This window comes from Copadichromis virginalis, linkage group LG1 (assembly GCF_057382275.1).
Source record: "Copadichromis virginalis isolate Kocher_CV1m ecotype Utaka linkage group LG1, C_Virginalis_male_GT1.1, whole genome shotgun sequence".
Taxonomy (NCBI): Eukaryota; Metazoa; Chordata; class Actinopteri; order Cichliformes; family Cichlidae; genus Copadichromis; species Copadichromis virginalis.
The window spans coordinates 4108661-4124285 of NC_140618.1; the positions used below are offsets into that span (position 1 = coordinate 4108661).

Here is a 15625-nt window from a genome sequence, read left to right on the forward strand (position 1 = left end):
TCCATTGTGTCAAAACTGATAACGTCTTCAGACCCTGATACCCCGGGACTGCTTTAGATCGTCCTGCCCTCTTGTGTTTGTGTTCTTGTGTGAGCTAACGGTTTCCCTCCGACTATGCTTCAGGCCATCTCCATCGTGGGTAACGAGGTGTTCAGCTTCAGCGTGAGTCTGACCCCTAACGCCACAGAGGGCGCGGGCTACGCCGACACCTCCAAAACTGACGGCAAAGTGAAGTTAAACGTGGGCTGCATCCAGGTGGTTTACCTGCACAGGTTCTTCATGTCCCTGCTGGTGAGTCACACGTGATGATTGAAAGTTAGTTTGTAGAACTGTTTTTAGTTTGACCCGAGCAGCTAAACCTGCACTGGTTTGTTATTTGTGTTCCCTCCTCCCAGTTTGATTTGTTTTTCTTTCTCAGTATTAATGTTGTGAGTTTTCTTTTATTCTTTTTAATTTTTGCCAATGAGAAGAAATGCAAAAAGAAACCTGGATCCAGTGGTTTTTAAAACACCTAAGAGTGCATGAAATAGTCACTACTGGACTGAAGAAAACTGTCTTTTTTTTTTTAATTTTCTTGCAGAATTTCACCAACAACTTCCAGACCGCTAAAGAAGCTCTGAGCGCCGCGACGGCTCAGGCAGCGGAGAAGGCCGCGTCCAGCGTACGTGACTTCGCCCAGAAGAGCTTCCGTCTGTCCATGGACATCAACCTTAAGGCCCCAGTCATCATCATACCACAGTCCTCCACCTCCAACAACGCTCTGGAGGTGGACCTGGGTCTGATTACTGTTGGGAACAGCTTCTCTCTGCTGGATGTCACAGGATGTCCGCTGCCAGCCGTCATCGACAATATGGACGTCCAGCTGACGAAGGTGAAACTCTCCAGGTCAGTGAAACAAAGCCTCACAGACTTGATCCACAGTCAGAAATGTTAATGGTGTTGATTAAGATTTTACAAAGTGAAATGAAAGAACCTGAAGACTGAAATCCTTAATGTCAGTAATGATGTTCTTAGAATAGGACCTTAAAGGAAGTCTCAGGAGCGTAAAAAGATGCAACTGGACTTCTTTAAGTCTGTTTCACCAAGAAGCTTCTTCAGTTTTTAAAAGTTTTAAAGCTGCAGGAAACCTCTTGGATAAGACGCGAGAGGTTTCAATGTCTTTTTAAGCTCCTAAGACTACCGTGACCTTTAATGACTGAGAACCTCCACAGACGTGCAGGAAGGAAGACCCAATCTGGCCACCTGAATCTTGGCGCCTCTCCTTTGTGTTAAAACAGTGAAATTTGCTGGTCAATCTGAGAAAAAGGATGAAACTGCATGTGCAAGTAGTCAGATCAGGAATTCCAAGGATATTGTGGTCATGCTTGAAAAAAAGGTGCAGAAGCAGAAAGCTTTGAAGGGGAAGCTTTTGTTTTTATATGCAGACTTTGATTCGTTTCTCCTGTAAGCACATTGAGTCTTTCCTGTTGTGGCCCAGGACCTGCTTAGAGCCTGACTCAAACCAACCTAGCAGAGAGCTGCTTGAACCGGTCAACCTGCACCTGAACATCAAGAGAAACCTGGCAGCTTCCTGGTACAAGAAGATGGCTGCTGTGGAGATCGATGGAGATCTGAAACCCATGAAGGTAGGAGGAAGAGGAAGTTAACATGTATGCTTGTTACATTATTAAACTTGTAACCAAAAATCTTTCCCAGATTACAAGACGATATAAAAACAGAGTAGCTGTACAGTATGGTTGGTGTTTTAAGACGTATGTAATAATCTTCCTCAATAGAATAAAATGTGTCAGAAATTCCACTAATGATTTTATTCTTGTTTTTACAACCAGTCGACAAGTAAACCACCAAAGGTACAGTTTCCCCTGAGGACAGGCCTCTCTGTAGAGTTATATTGTTGCTGGTCTCGTCTTTTACTTGGAAGCTGGATGCAGTTTGTTTGTTGTGGTCTGTAGTCTGCGTAGACACCTCCAATAAGGACGCAGGTTTAGGCTAGGCTAGCAGCCTTTAGCCGTAGCCTCATTCTAGTCACAGCTGTAGACAGACTGAGTAGTGACTGATGCATCTGTGCAGGTGAAGCTCAGTCAAGACGACCTGAAGGTGGTGCTCAGGATCCTGATGGAGAATCTGGGAGAGGCTGGAAGCCCGGAGCCCGCCGCAGCTCGGCATGAGACCAGTCTGCAGGTCCGAGCAGCTGGAGCCACCCCGACAGGTCCGATTGAGTTTATGTTCAGATCTTCACTCATCCAGAGTTGAACCCTGATATTTGTCTGGTTTCTGTGTCTGACTGATGACATGGTAAATGGACTGATTCTTATATAGCGCTTCTCTACTCTCCCGGAGTACTCAAAGCGCTGACATGTATCTGATATAAGATAGACCAGGATTATTTTGAACCCTAAATCAAGCTAGGCTGCTCGAAAGTCCAAGAATAAAAATATTGTTAATGAGTGTAATAGATCCACTTTAAGCTTTCTTGCCGTTTTGTTGATGTGATCTTTGTCCTGATTGCTCAGGTGGTTCTGGAAAGATGACTGTGAGCCACAGTGAAGAGGACGATGAAACTTTGGAGACTGTCAAGTTTAACTTCAACATCGAGTCTCTTGGTCTGGTTCTGTACCTCGACCCCAAACAGGTCAGTTAGAAACAACAAGGACGTGAAAAGAAACTGATATCTGGGGGACGCTATTCGTCCAGTGGTTGGAGTAAGCAAGTAAGTGTTAGTTATTCTTCCTGACTGTTGTCCCTGTTCCCAGTCCTCAGATCTCCAGAACCAGCAGGACCTCAGACTGGGAGAATTTGCCCTACACTTGCTAAAAACTTCAGGGAAGATCCTAAATAATGGCAGCATGGAGGTGAGCACGGTGCTGACTGCCTGCACACTGGACGACCTGAGGACCGGCATGGAGAGGGTCACCTCGCGGTAAGTCAAATGATCTCTGCTTTCTGTCTGTCTGACTGTTTTGTTGATGACGTGATCAATCACTGATGGAGTTCTTCATCAAATAGTCTGTAGTTGTTTTTCAGAGAAGAAGAAGAAACAGTCAGATCACACTGCACAGTGAATATGATCCATATGGAAAGCAGTTTAGTTTTTTGCTACCAAAGTGGTTTAGATGAGAGTTTTCGGTCAGTGATCACACATTGTGTTAACTTGCTGCAGGATGGTGAGGCAGAGAGACGAAGAGAGCTCTGGGGTCACGATCGACGTGACGTACCGGCAGAGCGCAGCAGAACGGGAGGTGGTGGCCATTCTGCAGAAGCTCTATCTCTGTGCAAGCGTGGAGTTTCTGATGGCCGTCGGAGATTTCTTCCTGCAGGCTCTGCCGCAGAGTTCGGCTCCGCCCGCCACCTCTGCACCGAGCGACAGACTGCAGCTGAGACAGACCACTGAACCACGAGCCGACCCCAAGACTGGTAAGATCGGGACACCAGACCCCAACCGGAGAGGCGGGGGGGATTGAGTATATCTACTGTATAAAACTGTAAAATTGATGTTTCCAAGTATTCAGAGCTTCTCAGTCAAGCTAAAGACGACCATTCAGAATCACAAAGCGAGAACGGAAACAAAAAAAGAAAAACCATCACAAGACTGTTTTCTCTCTGCAGCCTCCACAGTGAAGACTCGACTTCGAGCAGTGGTGGTGGACCCAGAGGTGGTGTTCGTGGCCAACCTGATGAAGGCCGACGCCCCAGCTCTCGTGGCCTCATTTCAGTGCGACTTCACGCTACAGGCCGAGGAGGACGGCACACAGAACATGAGAGCCAGCCTGAGGGAGCTGAAGGTCCTCGCCTGCCCCTTCATCCAAAACAAAGAGGACAAGGCTGTCACCACCGTAAGAGTGTGCTTGTTTTTTGCAGTCTGTAGATTCTTCAGAGAGAACCTTTCACTCACTGTTATATCAGTTCTGCTTTGTGTTTTTTGATATGTCAGACACATTTAAACCCACAGCGTTTTGGGTAGTAAACGACTGGGAGTAAAACCATTTTTACTGCATTACCCTTAAAAATATGAGTCGGGTAACAGATTAACTGAAAAAGTGTCTTACTGTAGGGGAAGAAAATGTGATGTGTTAGTGGTCTTGTAAGTAATGAGAGATGAACAAACGTGATTAAAGGTATCAGTCTGGCTCTATCCAAAAGGTACTGAGACCTTGTTCGGTCACCTTGGAAACCAAAGCTCACCCCAATCAGCCACTAAGGGGCTCCGTGACAGTGGAGGAAATCATAATTAAGGTATTTATTTATGGATTTAGAAATCACACTGACAGATGTTGGAGACTGTGTTGCTTCTCTGGACTCGCGGTGATTTCCCGACTGTCAGTGAACTCATCACCAGTGTGTCTTTCATCTGCAGATTTCACCGTTCATCCTCAACACAGTGACAACGATAACAGCCGCCATGACGGCAAAGCAGAAGGATCAACAGTGCGAGGCATCGAAGCCCGATGTCAGTGACCTGTGGTCGGTCATGAACATCTACAACTGTAACTACTGGTTCCTGGGAGTGGACCAGGCCACCGAGGTCACCGAGAGCTTCAGAGAACCGGACGGACGAAATGAAGGGGAGAGCTTTGGCGTCGAAGTCAAGGTACCACAGCGTCCTCGCAGAACATTCATTGTAAAACTTTAAAGAAGGTTTGCTTCTTTTTGACGAGCTGTTGTTGGCCCTCAGGTTGTACAGGTGACTCTGGAGTCCGGTTTGGGTCATCGAACAGTCCCTCTGCTGCTGGCCGAGTCCTCCTTCAATGGTTCAGCCAAAAACTGGTCTTCGCTGCCACAGCTGAGAGCTGATATGACGCTTGAAGTAAGAACTCAACCTGGATTCAGACCTGATCCTGAAACTCGTGTCATATATTCAAGGCTCCTAACTTTAGTTTGGTTTTTTTTTTCCTAACTTTAGTTTTAGCTGAGGAGTATTTAAGAACATTATTCATGTGTTCATCCTACCACCGAAGGTGTTGACGCCACTGGAAGGGATAGGCTGATATATTCCAGAAAGACAAAAATCTCTCTGACAGCTGAGTTATCGCAGCTGCTGTGCTCAGTGAAAAAAAACCAAGTGTGTCATCTGTTCCCAGGTGAATTACTTTAATGAGACCCACGCGGTGTGGGAGCCTCTGCTGGAACGAGTCGACGGCGGCAGACGAAGGTGGAACCTGGAGTTCGAGGTAAAGCTGCTAGCAGCGAAGCTTGCTCTTAATGAACTTTGTGTGATTATTATGACAGCTACACAATGTCCCACTCCAGTGAATGTCCCACAGCAAAGCAATTCCCTGAAGTGTTTTGTCTGTGAATAGTTTTATGTCAAAGACATTTTTATGTTCCTCATATAAAACATCCAAGTGGCTCATTTCCAACCCCCCCCCCCACCCACCCACCCTTTCTTTTTCTTTTTTCTTTTTTTTTCTTGGAATAGACCGACCTTAATATTACAGGTGTAAGAGTTTAACGGCACGTCTGTAATCTGCCATTTAAAGGTGGAATGAGGCTGATGAACTTAGTGATGCTGTTTTTGCTCCTGCAGATGAAGAACAACCCAATCCATGACAAAAGCCCTGTTCACGGAGATGACTTCATATTCCTTCCTGAACCTCGCACTGTCGTTAACATCTGCTCCAAAGACACCATGAATGTCACCATCTCCAAGTGCTGCCTCAACGTTTTCCAAAACCTCGCCAAGGTACAGAACAGCTTCAGTTTGTGTCTGACTGATGCTATAATATCACTTCTAATTGACCTTTTGAAAAAGTGTTAATTCGTTGAATCACTGAGTGCCCTTTTCCTTTGCTGTGTTTTGATCAGGCGTTCTCGGAGGGAACGACTTCCACCTTTGATTACTCTCTGAAGGAGAAGGCGCCATTCACTATTAGAAACTCTCTGGGAATTCCCTTCATTGTGGAGCACAGTGCTAACTTGAGACTGGTGGGATCTGCGGGGCAGGGAAAGCTCCACGAGTTGCCGGTGGATCAGAACATGGAACTGGAGCACTCAATGTTCGAACCAACATCCAGAGGCAAACTTTCAGCTCTCCAGCGGCAAGAGAGCTGCCTGTTCAACCTCACCATCGGTCAGACGTTCCCACTCGTTCTCTGTTGGTGCTGCGCGTTGTCTTATGCTAAGCTTGCGATTGGAGATGTGTTATTTCTCTCCCCATACAGTGCCCTCAGGATACAGCGAGATCGCCAACATCCCTGTGGACAAACCGGGTCGACGCCTCTACAACATCCGCGGCCCGAATCTGCAGGAGGCCATATCTGTGCTGTTGCAGATTGACGCCAACGAAGGCAACAAGGTCATCACGGTTCGCTCGCCGCTGCAGGTCTGAACCACAGACGCTCTAAATAAAGCCGATATTGTGATTAGAAAAGCAGGACAGGTTTATTTAGAGGCAACTTTTGTTTGTGTTTTTAGATAAAGAATCACTTCTCAGTGCCATTCACCATCCTCAAGTACTCTCCACAAACCAGAGCTCTGCAGGTTATTGGACAGGCCGAACCCAAGACGGAGTTTCATGTCACCTTAGAAACTTACAGGTAGAATCACACCACCTTCTTCAGGTGTTCGAGAGACTGTTTGTTAGTATAGTCATAGTCTTTGTGGATTTGATGATTGTCTCAATAAAAGACATCCTCTGCTGCTCTGAACATCTACAAATTTAGGGTTTGCCAACATGGGCGAGCTTCTGGTTGCAGATCCTTTTTTCCAAACTGAATTTGTGACACTTTAAGTGCAATCTTGTCCCTGAAACTCTCTGGGTGCTGTTGTGAGTTCCTGTGGATCTGAGCAGCTCCAGGTGCCTCGTCATAACTTCCGGAGGTGGTGAGAGTCTTTACTTCCTCTTTCCTCCAGATCTCAGCTGTTTTTGCAGCCAGCAGGAGAGCTGACAGGTCAGTACGCGCCATCTTCCACCTGCATATCCTGGAAGGAGCAGGTGCACTGTAGCTCAGAGGTGGGGTCGATGCTTCAGTGTCCCGCATCCGAAAGCAGCCTGCTGCCGCTCATGGTCAGCACTTTGGCCGTCCCCGATGACCTGCGACACATCACCAGCTGTGGAGAGGAGGACTGGGACCCCGCCTATGTCATCCATCTCCATCCTATGGCTACCCTACGCAACCTGCTGCCATACACCATTCGCTACATGATGGAGGTAACCCTAACAGCTCCATCAAGGTTTAGCAATGCAATAATAAAGAGTCTGTTTGTTAGAAATGTTTTATTATTTTATAAGCCAATGAAAACTAACCTGATCTAAAATAACCTGATCGGACCTGGCGTGTTGCATCCCCAGAGCTCAGTAGACAGCTGCGAGCTCCGTGAAGGCAGCACGTCAGACCTCCTGAACGCTCGTGTCTCAGGCGAGATCGTGTCGCTGGTGCTGATGAGGTATCAAGGACGCGACTGGCACGGACACATTCGGATTGAAAAGGAAATGCCGGAGTTCCTGGTCATATGTCTCACCTGCGACTCGGACATAAACATGACTGTGGACATTAACGTCCATGCGACGAGGACGGCGAGCCGCCTGCTGCTGTCGCTCTTCAGTCCGTACTGGATCATCAACAAAACGTCTCGAGTGCTCCAGTACAAAGCCGAGGACATCTCCGTCAAGCACCCGGCCGACTACAGAGACATCATCCTGTTCTCCTTCAAGAAGAAAAACATGTTCAGCAAGTGCAAGGTGAGAAACACCTGGACACACATGTCCAGCCTTTCTTCTTTAGACTTTAAACAAGTCGTTTAAAGTTTTCACAATCCGAGCCTGTATGCTTTATAAGCTTCCAGGTACGTTTTTTTTATTCCTGTATATTTAGATCTGGTCAGACCTCTATTTTCTGATCACTGCTTCCTTTTTAACTCTTTTATTTATTTATTTATTTTTTGACGATAAAAACAAAGCCAGACATTTTCTGTAACATGTAAAATGTTTATTTATTGCACATTGATGTTTTGTATCAGCTCCAGCTTTGCGTCTCCACCAGTTCCTGGTCTGACGGGTTCTCTCTGGACACAGTGGGAAGTTATGGCTGCGTTCGCTGTCCCGCCAACCACATGGACTTCTTGGTAACTCTTTTTCTCTTTTAATCAAACTGTTTAACCTGTTTTGTCTTTCTGAGGATTAGACCAGGCTGGTTGTGGAGCTTTTGAATGTGTCACATTCTTCTCCTGGGTTGATTAAAATGATCATCAGCTGTGAGCTGATCTAGTTTCATGCTTCTTGTCTCTGTGTGCAGGTGGGTGTTAGTATTCAGATGAGCAGTTTTAAACTAACCAGGATCGTCACCATGAGTCCTTTCTACACTCTGGTCAACAAGTCGTCTTATGAACTAGAAGTGGGAGAAGTCAGCAGCCAAACCAAGTGGCACTACATCTCTTCCACCGAGGTGAATGAATTTCTAGTTTTAGAACAGACAGGCTGTAGGGACCTGTCTTCCTTATTGTCACTACCAAACTCCTTATGTTATTATAATTCTCATAATTCGATTGTTGTGGCGCAGTGTCTCCCTCTGTGGCCGGAGAATGGCTCGGGAAAGTTGTGTGTCCGTGTTGTCGGGTCTGAATCCACCTCCCAATCCTTCTTCTTCAATAAACAGGACAACGGCACCCTGCTAAAAATGGAAATGGTTAGTGTGCATTAGACCAGACACATCGGACGAACTCTCACAGTTTAGTACATTTTGGAGATTTTTAAATGCGTGTATGTTTCAGTGCGGTGGGATCATCGTGGACGTCAACCTCTCCGATCACTCCACCGTCATCAGCTTCAGTGATTATTATGAAGGAGCAGCTCCTGCCCTGCTGGTTAACCACACGCCCTGGGCTACCATCAGCTATAAACAGAGGTCAGAGGTCAACACACTACTACATATATGTTATTTTATAGCCTATCAGAGTTTAAAAGCTGTAACTTTTTCATCTGACACGGTTCACTCTGTCTTAACTTCTGCATTCTTGGAGGTGCTCCAGGTTTTTGGCCACAAAAAAAGCTCTTAAAGGCTTTTTTTGCCTGTTTTCTGTGTTTCTGGTTGTCACTCCATGTCAGTTCCCTGACAAATTTGTATTTCAGTTAATTTTCTCTTTGTGAAACACCTTGGTGGAAACCCAGCTACTTGCCATTTCTTTTCAGCGGCTCATCCGTCTTTCATGCGTTGAAACCCAGCGAGACTCGACGGTTTGCGTGGGACGACCCAACAGGAGTCCGCATGCTTCGTTGGGAATGCCGGGATCATTCAGGAGAGCTGGATCTGCTGAAGGTCAGACTCACACACAATCTCGTATCTGCATTTTTTTTGTAAGAAGACACTGTTGTGTGTCATGGTGAGACAATTCTGGAGGTCGAGCTTTGTTTAGTTGCTATTGAGGTTTGATGAAACGCATATCAAAAGATTTCCCACAGAAAACAGCAGAAACTCTCTGATTAATTAATAGTGGAAGGGCCAGATATTACTATGCCTTTGTGTCTTTGTAACAGCTGAACCTCATCCTCTGAAAAATAATTTTTCAGTTTGTTGTGACCGAAGAAATCTAATGTAACAAACCTGAAAATGTCAAGGACCAAAAATTGGAACCCTGAGGAACCAGAAAAACCATTTATTTCAGCCACTGCTGTTGTACTGAGAAAAATGATCAATTACTTTATATAAAAGATTAGTGTAGATTTATGATCTAAACAATGAGTTTGTATTTTCTAATTAGTTTATTTCATTTTAGCTTTTTGTTTTTAATTCAGTCTAGTTTAGTTGATTTTCAGATTGAGTTTCTCGTTCCAGTTTAGTTTTTATTGTTTGAAAATGTTTAGTTGTAGTTTCGTTTTTATTAGTTTCAGTGTTGTTGTTGTTCTTGTTGTTGTAATTATGATTGTTTGGAGAACACACGTCAGAGCCAAGACAGACATCCAGAATCTCAATACATCAATCCTTCATCAGGCAAATAAATTTTTCGGCAAACAACTAAAAACGTAATAGAAGCTCAAACTAGGAAAAAAATAATATTTTTATTTTAATTTGCCAAGTTCGCAAAATCATTTCTTGGTTTAAATTTTTTTAAAGTCTAGTTTTTAATTTAATTTTATGTAACCAAAATGTTTTGTTTTTCGTTTACATTTAGTTGCTTTTACAACCTTAATTATTAATTAATTATTACCTTGATTTTCTGGCCATCAGGAGGCAACCACTCTGGCTACAAGACATCTGATTGTAGAGAAGTCTGGGGAACTGAGGCTTCTTTTACTGATGTAGATCCCCTCTGTACACATATTCCTGATGACTTTTAGCGTCTCCGTTGCTATTTTCACATCCTATTGAATATCTTTAGTTATGGTACAGTCAAACTGGAGGATATAGCAATAACAATATGCTCCTTGTGTTTGCTTCCCACAAACTTCATGAAACCCAGGATACAAACATCAGTTTCTTTACAGTCTGTCTGTGTTCATTTAGGATGATTTTGGTCAGTTTTCCTACGACAGCCAGTCTCAGATCCACTGGGCTTCCTTCCTGGACGGTCGCCAGCGGGTGCTGATATTTACTGAGGACGTTGGAGTGGTGACAAAGGCTCGTCAGGCTGAGGAGCTTGAACAGTCCGATCAGGAAGTAAAAGTTTTGTTGCAAAACCTTGGATTGTCGCTGATCAACAACAGCAAGCGGCAGGAGATCGCGTACATTGGCATCACCAGGTAAACACTATCACATTACCAGAGCAGTTTACAGCAAAGCAAGGTCACATTTCCAGGCTTCGTCTACAGTGTGAGATTAGCTATTTGCTTTCTTGACTAACACATTTTTATCTTAAAATCAGTCTGTGTTCTCATAAAGAAGAGATTGTAAATGGACTCTTCTTCCTTAAAAATGGGCTAGATGAGTGCCATCTCATTTAGGTCCAGAGGAGCAAAATGCAACCAAGATATGCAGAAAAAATCTTCTACTTTTTTGTTTTGGTTTTATTCACAATGTAACAGCTGCAAGTTTCCTGCTATTTATCCAGATCTGGGTGACAGAGAAAGCATGCCCAGACCTCCCTCTCCACAGCCTCCTCCAGCTGTTCTGAGGGGATAATGAAGCGTTACTGAGTCCTTAGAGAGGCGTAATAACTCCAGCGTGTCCCGGGTCTGTCCCAGGGTCACCTCCCAGCTGGATATGCCTGGACACACCTCACCTTGGAGGCATCCAGGAGGCCTGCTAGTCAGCTGCCTGAACCACCTCCAGCTGACTAAAGTAGCACTGTTGGTGAAGAAATAGCTACTTTTAGCCTCTCCTAAATAACTGAGCTCCTCGCCCATTGGGAGGAAGCTGAATTCTGCTGCCTGTTCTCGTCAGCTTCTGCTTTCTGTGACCAGTTACAGCTTATGAACATAGGTGAGAGTAGGAATAACAAGCAGGACTAGCCAGTATATTTTTATCTACACTTTTAGGTTCAGCTCTCTTTTTACCGCTGCACCTTAGAGCTGTTTATATAGGGTTTAAATTATTTGCAGATGTTAAGCGGTGGATTGCTCCCTCTGGACTGGGATAGCTGTTGACCCAAACACAGGAGTTCAGATATCCTTACAATCCTGGTAATAGGTGACAGGAAAGTGGAGCGTGAGATTGACAGATGGAGAAGGCCAGTAATGTGTCCATTGTACTGGACTGTTGTGGTGAAAAGAGAACTTCTTTATCAGTCAATATACATTCAACCCTCACCTGTGGTCAGGAGGTCTGGGTAGTGACCGAAAGAAGAAGGTTACAGATATGAGTGGGTGAAATGAGCTTCCCACATAGAGAGGCTGCACTTTAGAGGAGCTCTAAGTAGAGCTGCTGCTCCTGCACACGTCTGTTTGTGCAGACCAGCTCCCACTGGAGATGATCATACCCACTGAATCTTGCTTCCTAGCACACCGCTTGGAGCAACATCAACACATAATCACAAGCGTGTTACAGCATTACATGTGTGTTTGTATCACAGCTCAGGTGTTGTTTGGGAAATGAAGCCGAAGAATCGCTGGAAGCCGTTCAATAACAAGAACATCAGCCTGCTGGAGAAAGCCTACCAGAATCAGCTGAGTGGGAAGTCCGCCGGCGGCTGGATCAGACTGGAGAACCTGGAGGTGAGAGGTCAACGTGCACCTGAAACACGCCCACCCCCCAAAAAATACACACACAATTTAAATTTCAATTGTCCACTGAGCTGAGAGGGAAGCTGTGATGTCACTGGCTCTCAGGTGAACCTCAGTGGGGCCACCATGATGATGCGTCAGCCGTTTTCCTGCCAAGTGAGGAGGAACTTCCTGTCTGGGATCCAAGTGGAGTTCAAGCAGTCGGTGCATCAGCGCAGCTTGAGAGCTCAGCTGCACTGGCTGCAGGTAAACACTCACACACCACGATGCATACACACCTGCACAGAAATACACACTCTTGTATGACTGGCATCATTCTGTGTCCAGGTGGACAATCAGCTTCCAGGTGCCATCTTCCCCATCGTCTTCAATCCAGTTCTTCCTCCAAAGTCCATCGCTCTGGACACAGGTGGAGTCTTTTTATTAACTTCTTCATAGCTTCGATCAAACTCTTGATCTGACCGTTCTCACGGTGAGCCGAGCGTCTTTAACTCCGCTCTCTGTCTCCACAGAGCCAAAGCCCTTCATTGACGTGTCCATCATCACCAGGTTCAACCAGCACAGCAACGTCATGCAGTTCAAGTGAGTAAGAACCAGTTCACCTAAAGACCTGCAGGGTGTTTAAAACCACAACCCTGCTGAAGTCCAAATCCTTCGTGTGTGGAAAAAGCCACACTTACTTGTTTTTGAGAGGTAAGCACAGAGATGGGATTAAGGAAAAGATTGTCAGCTTGTCTTGAGCTTGTCTGTGTTCTCCAGGTATTTCATGGCTTTGGTCCAGGAGATGGCAGTAAAGATCGATCAGGGTTTCCTGGGAGCCATTTTGGCTCTGTTCACTCCTGCTGCAGACCCCCAGGCCGACAGCGAGAAGGTAGAGCTGCTTCTAACATGTGAAAAGTGCCAACATGAACCACACACAGAGGGTTCATGCGTTTGAGGTGTGTCTGTGTTTCAGTCTGGGCTGATAGAGCAAGATCTGCAGGGCCTGCAGGCCGAGCTGATGGAGGCGTCGCGGACTGACGCATCTGGTCTCAGCTACTTCGAATACTTCCACATCTCACCCATCAAGGTGAAGACGCACAGTCTGAGCTCTCCTTTTCACTTATATTTAAAAACGGCTTAAATCGTTAAGTCAACCAGATGAATGTTTGGATTCAAAATAAGCCCAGTGTCGTCACTGGGTCAAGGTTGTGTTTCCATCTTGGTGTTCGTGTGTTTGTTTCAGCTCCATCTCAGTCTGTCTCTGGGCTCCAGCGGTGATGACTTGGTTGAGGAGACGGAAGCCATTCAGTCTCTGAACCTGCTGCTGAAAAGCATCGGGGCCACGCTGACCGACGTCGACGACATCATCTTCAAGTGAGACTCTCGCCGCTGCTGCGGCGGCATTAGAGAGATGCGCTGAGGGCCGTAAAGTAGGGGACGGCTGTTTGCTGCGTCTGTCACAGTAAAACTTTCTGTTTGACATTCGTCATGTTTGTGTCCCACAGACTGGCCTTCTTCGAGGTGAAGCACCAGTTTTACAGTAAAGAGAAGCTGACGTGGGTGGCGGCTCGACACTATACTGAACAGGTAAAGTTACAGCCTCCATGTGTGCCATGCTTTATCCAGGTCGTAATTTATCTACAAGCAAACAAAGGTGTAATTAAATGGAGATAAGCCAATCAGATCTGAAGAAGTAACAACTGATGATGATGATTCGGCACTTTTGTGGTTAAAGTCCTATCTCTTAAATGGGACCTTTTGTGTTAAGTTGGGGTCGGCTTCATCCTCTGTGGCCCCTCTGCTTTGGGGTGTGCCACAGCGATCTATTCTTGGGCCGTTATTGTTTTCGTTGTACCTTTTGCCTCTTGGCGAGATTTTCCGGAAACATAAAGTGCCATTCCATCTATACGCAGATGACTGCCAGCTCTACTTACCTTTTAGTCATTCTGATAGTCTCCCAACTGGACCTCTGCTTGACTGCCTTACTGATGTCAAAGCATGGATGGCAAAAAACTTTTTAAATTTTAATGATCGGAAGACAGAAGCGATTTTATTTGGCCCAAATCGTTCTTCTCATACTCTGGATGTTGATCTTGCAGCTTTGACTTCCCAACTAAAGAGTTTGATCACAAATCTCGGAGTTAAAATTGATTCTGCACTTACCTTTGATGACCACGTAAACGGCGTGGTAAAATCAGCATTTTATCACCTCAGACGTTTATCAAAGGTTAAGCGCTTTCTTTCCAAGCGTGACTTGGAAAGTGTTATTCATGCCTTTATTACCTCACGTTTAGATTATTGCAATTCTCTTTTAATAGGGGTTGGGCAGGGCACTTTGTCCAATTGCAATTAGTGCAAAATGCTGCAGCACGATTTTTATCTGGCAGAAGGAAATTTGATCACATCACTCCGATTTTGGCCTCTTTACACTGGCTTCCTATTGAATTTAGGATCCGTTTTAAAGTCCTTTTATTGGTTTTTAAATCTCTAAAATGGTCTGGCACCTGTTTATTTGTCTGACAGCCCCACGTCCCCACTCGTTCCCTTCGGTCAGCTGAGCAGTTGCTGCTTTCCGTCCCAAAGTCACGGCTGAAACTTAGAGGAGACCGAGCGTTCTCTGTTGCTACACCGATGCTTTGGAATAACCTTCCTCTCCATATTAGACAGGCTGCATCAGTGCCAGTTTTAAGTCTTTGTTAAAAACCTATTTTTATTCCCTGGCTTTTAACTCTGTGGGTAACTGATATAGATATAGATATATATCTATATATATATATATCTATATATCTATCTATCTATATCTCTATCTATCTATCTATCTATCTATCTCAGGGGTGCAACGATACACAAAATTCACGGTTCGGTTCGATACTTTGGTGTCACGGTTCGATATTTTTTCGATACAGAAAAAATGTTCATGCCTTTTTAATTTGTCATTTATTAAAATTATAAATATATATTTTAACTCAAAAGTACAGTTTTTAAATTTAATGTTGCTGAAACAAAAGTAATTTAAAAAAATAATCTATCTCAGGGCTCTCAAAATTTCAAAATCCCTGGTAGCCCTTCGGGCAGGGACTCTTCAGTTTTTGGTAGCCCAAAATAAATGTAAGTAGTCCGAATAAAAAAAGAGAGCAATTTTTTGATTGATGTTTTGTTTCCTGTTTTGTTTCCTTTACAATATTATACATTAAAGTATAATATTGTAAAGGAAACAAAACATTAATCAAAAAATTGTTGAAAAACAAATTACAACATTGTATAAAAATTACAATCATCAACTCAAATACTTGGTTCTAATTGAACAGAAATTTCTATGAACTTGTAAGAACTGTGTAGGACATGAATCAGTCTGTGTCAGATCCTGAATTTGAAATTTCCACTGAAGTCACGGGTAAGAGACAAGTGGAACCAAGATCGAGGCCATTTGCTTTTTGAAGTTTGCAAAGACTGCTAAATTGTGCCAGTGGTAGTTCACTCTTTGCAACATAGTACGCTGTTCTAAACAGATTTTCAGGTTTATTTTTAGTATGTTATTTGCAATTGGTGTTT

At 44.6% G+C, this 15625-nt stretch overlaps 1 protein-coding gene across 3 annotated transcripts in view; it reads left to right on the plus strand.

The window, feature by feature from the left end:
- Positions 1–15625, plus strand: part of vps13c (vacuolar protein sorting 13 homolog C) — a 54063-nt gene that overhangs the window by 21973 nt on the left and 16465 nt on the right. For all 3 annotated transcript variants that reach the window (XM_085430943.1, XM_085431019.1, XM_085431098.1), the window contains 32 exons: positions 124–291; positions 581–885; positions 1478–1625; positions 2071–2209; positions 2514–2632; positions 2754–2920; positions 3161–3414; positions 3607–3833; positions 4141–4233; positions 4355–4588; positions 4673–4804; positions 5079–5168; positions 5525–5680; positions 5803–6067; positions 6159–6319; positions 6412–6533; positions 6850–7147; positions 7289–7678; positions 7957–8061; positions 8232–8381; positions 8496–8621; positions 8707–8840; positions 9125–9251; positions 10437–10672; positions 11941–12082; positions 12197–12337; positions 12419–12500; positions 12604–12673; positions 12851–12962; positions 13047–13160; positions 13317–13447; positions 13579–13660. In XM_085430943.1, coding sequence (XP_085287069.1) covers positions 124–291; positions 581–885; positions 1478–1625; positions 2071–2209; positions 2514–2632; positions 2754–2920; positions 3161–3414; positions 3607–3833; positions 4141–4233; positions 4355–4588; positions 4673–4804; positions 5079–5168; positions 5525–5680; positions 5803–6067; positions 6159–6319; positions 6412–6533; positions 6850–7147; positions 7289–7678; positions 7957–8061; positions 8232–8381; positions 8496–8621; positions 8707–8840; positions 9125–9251; positions 10437–10672; positions 11941–12082; positions 12197–12337; positions 12419–12500; positions 12604–12673; positions 12851–12962; positions 13047–13160; positions 13317–13447; positions 13579–13660 — 5220 coding nt within the window. The remainder of the gene's footprint in view (positions 1–123; positions 292–580; positions 886–1477; positions 1626–2070; positions 2210–2513; positions 2633–2753; positions 2921–3160; positions 3415–3606; positions 3834–4140; positions 4234–4354; positions 4589–4672; positions 4805–5078; positions 5169–5524; positions 5681–5802; positions 6068–6158; positions 6320–6411; positions 6534–6849; positions 7148–7288; positions 7679–7956; positions 8062–8231; positions 8382–8495; positions 8622–8706; positions 8841–9124; positions 9252–10436; positions 10673–11940; positions 12083–12196; positions 12338–12418; positions 12501–12603; positions 12674–12850; positions 12963–13046; positions 13161–13316; positions 13448–13578; positions 13661–15625) is intronic.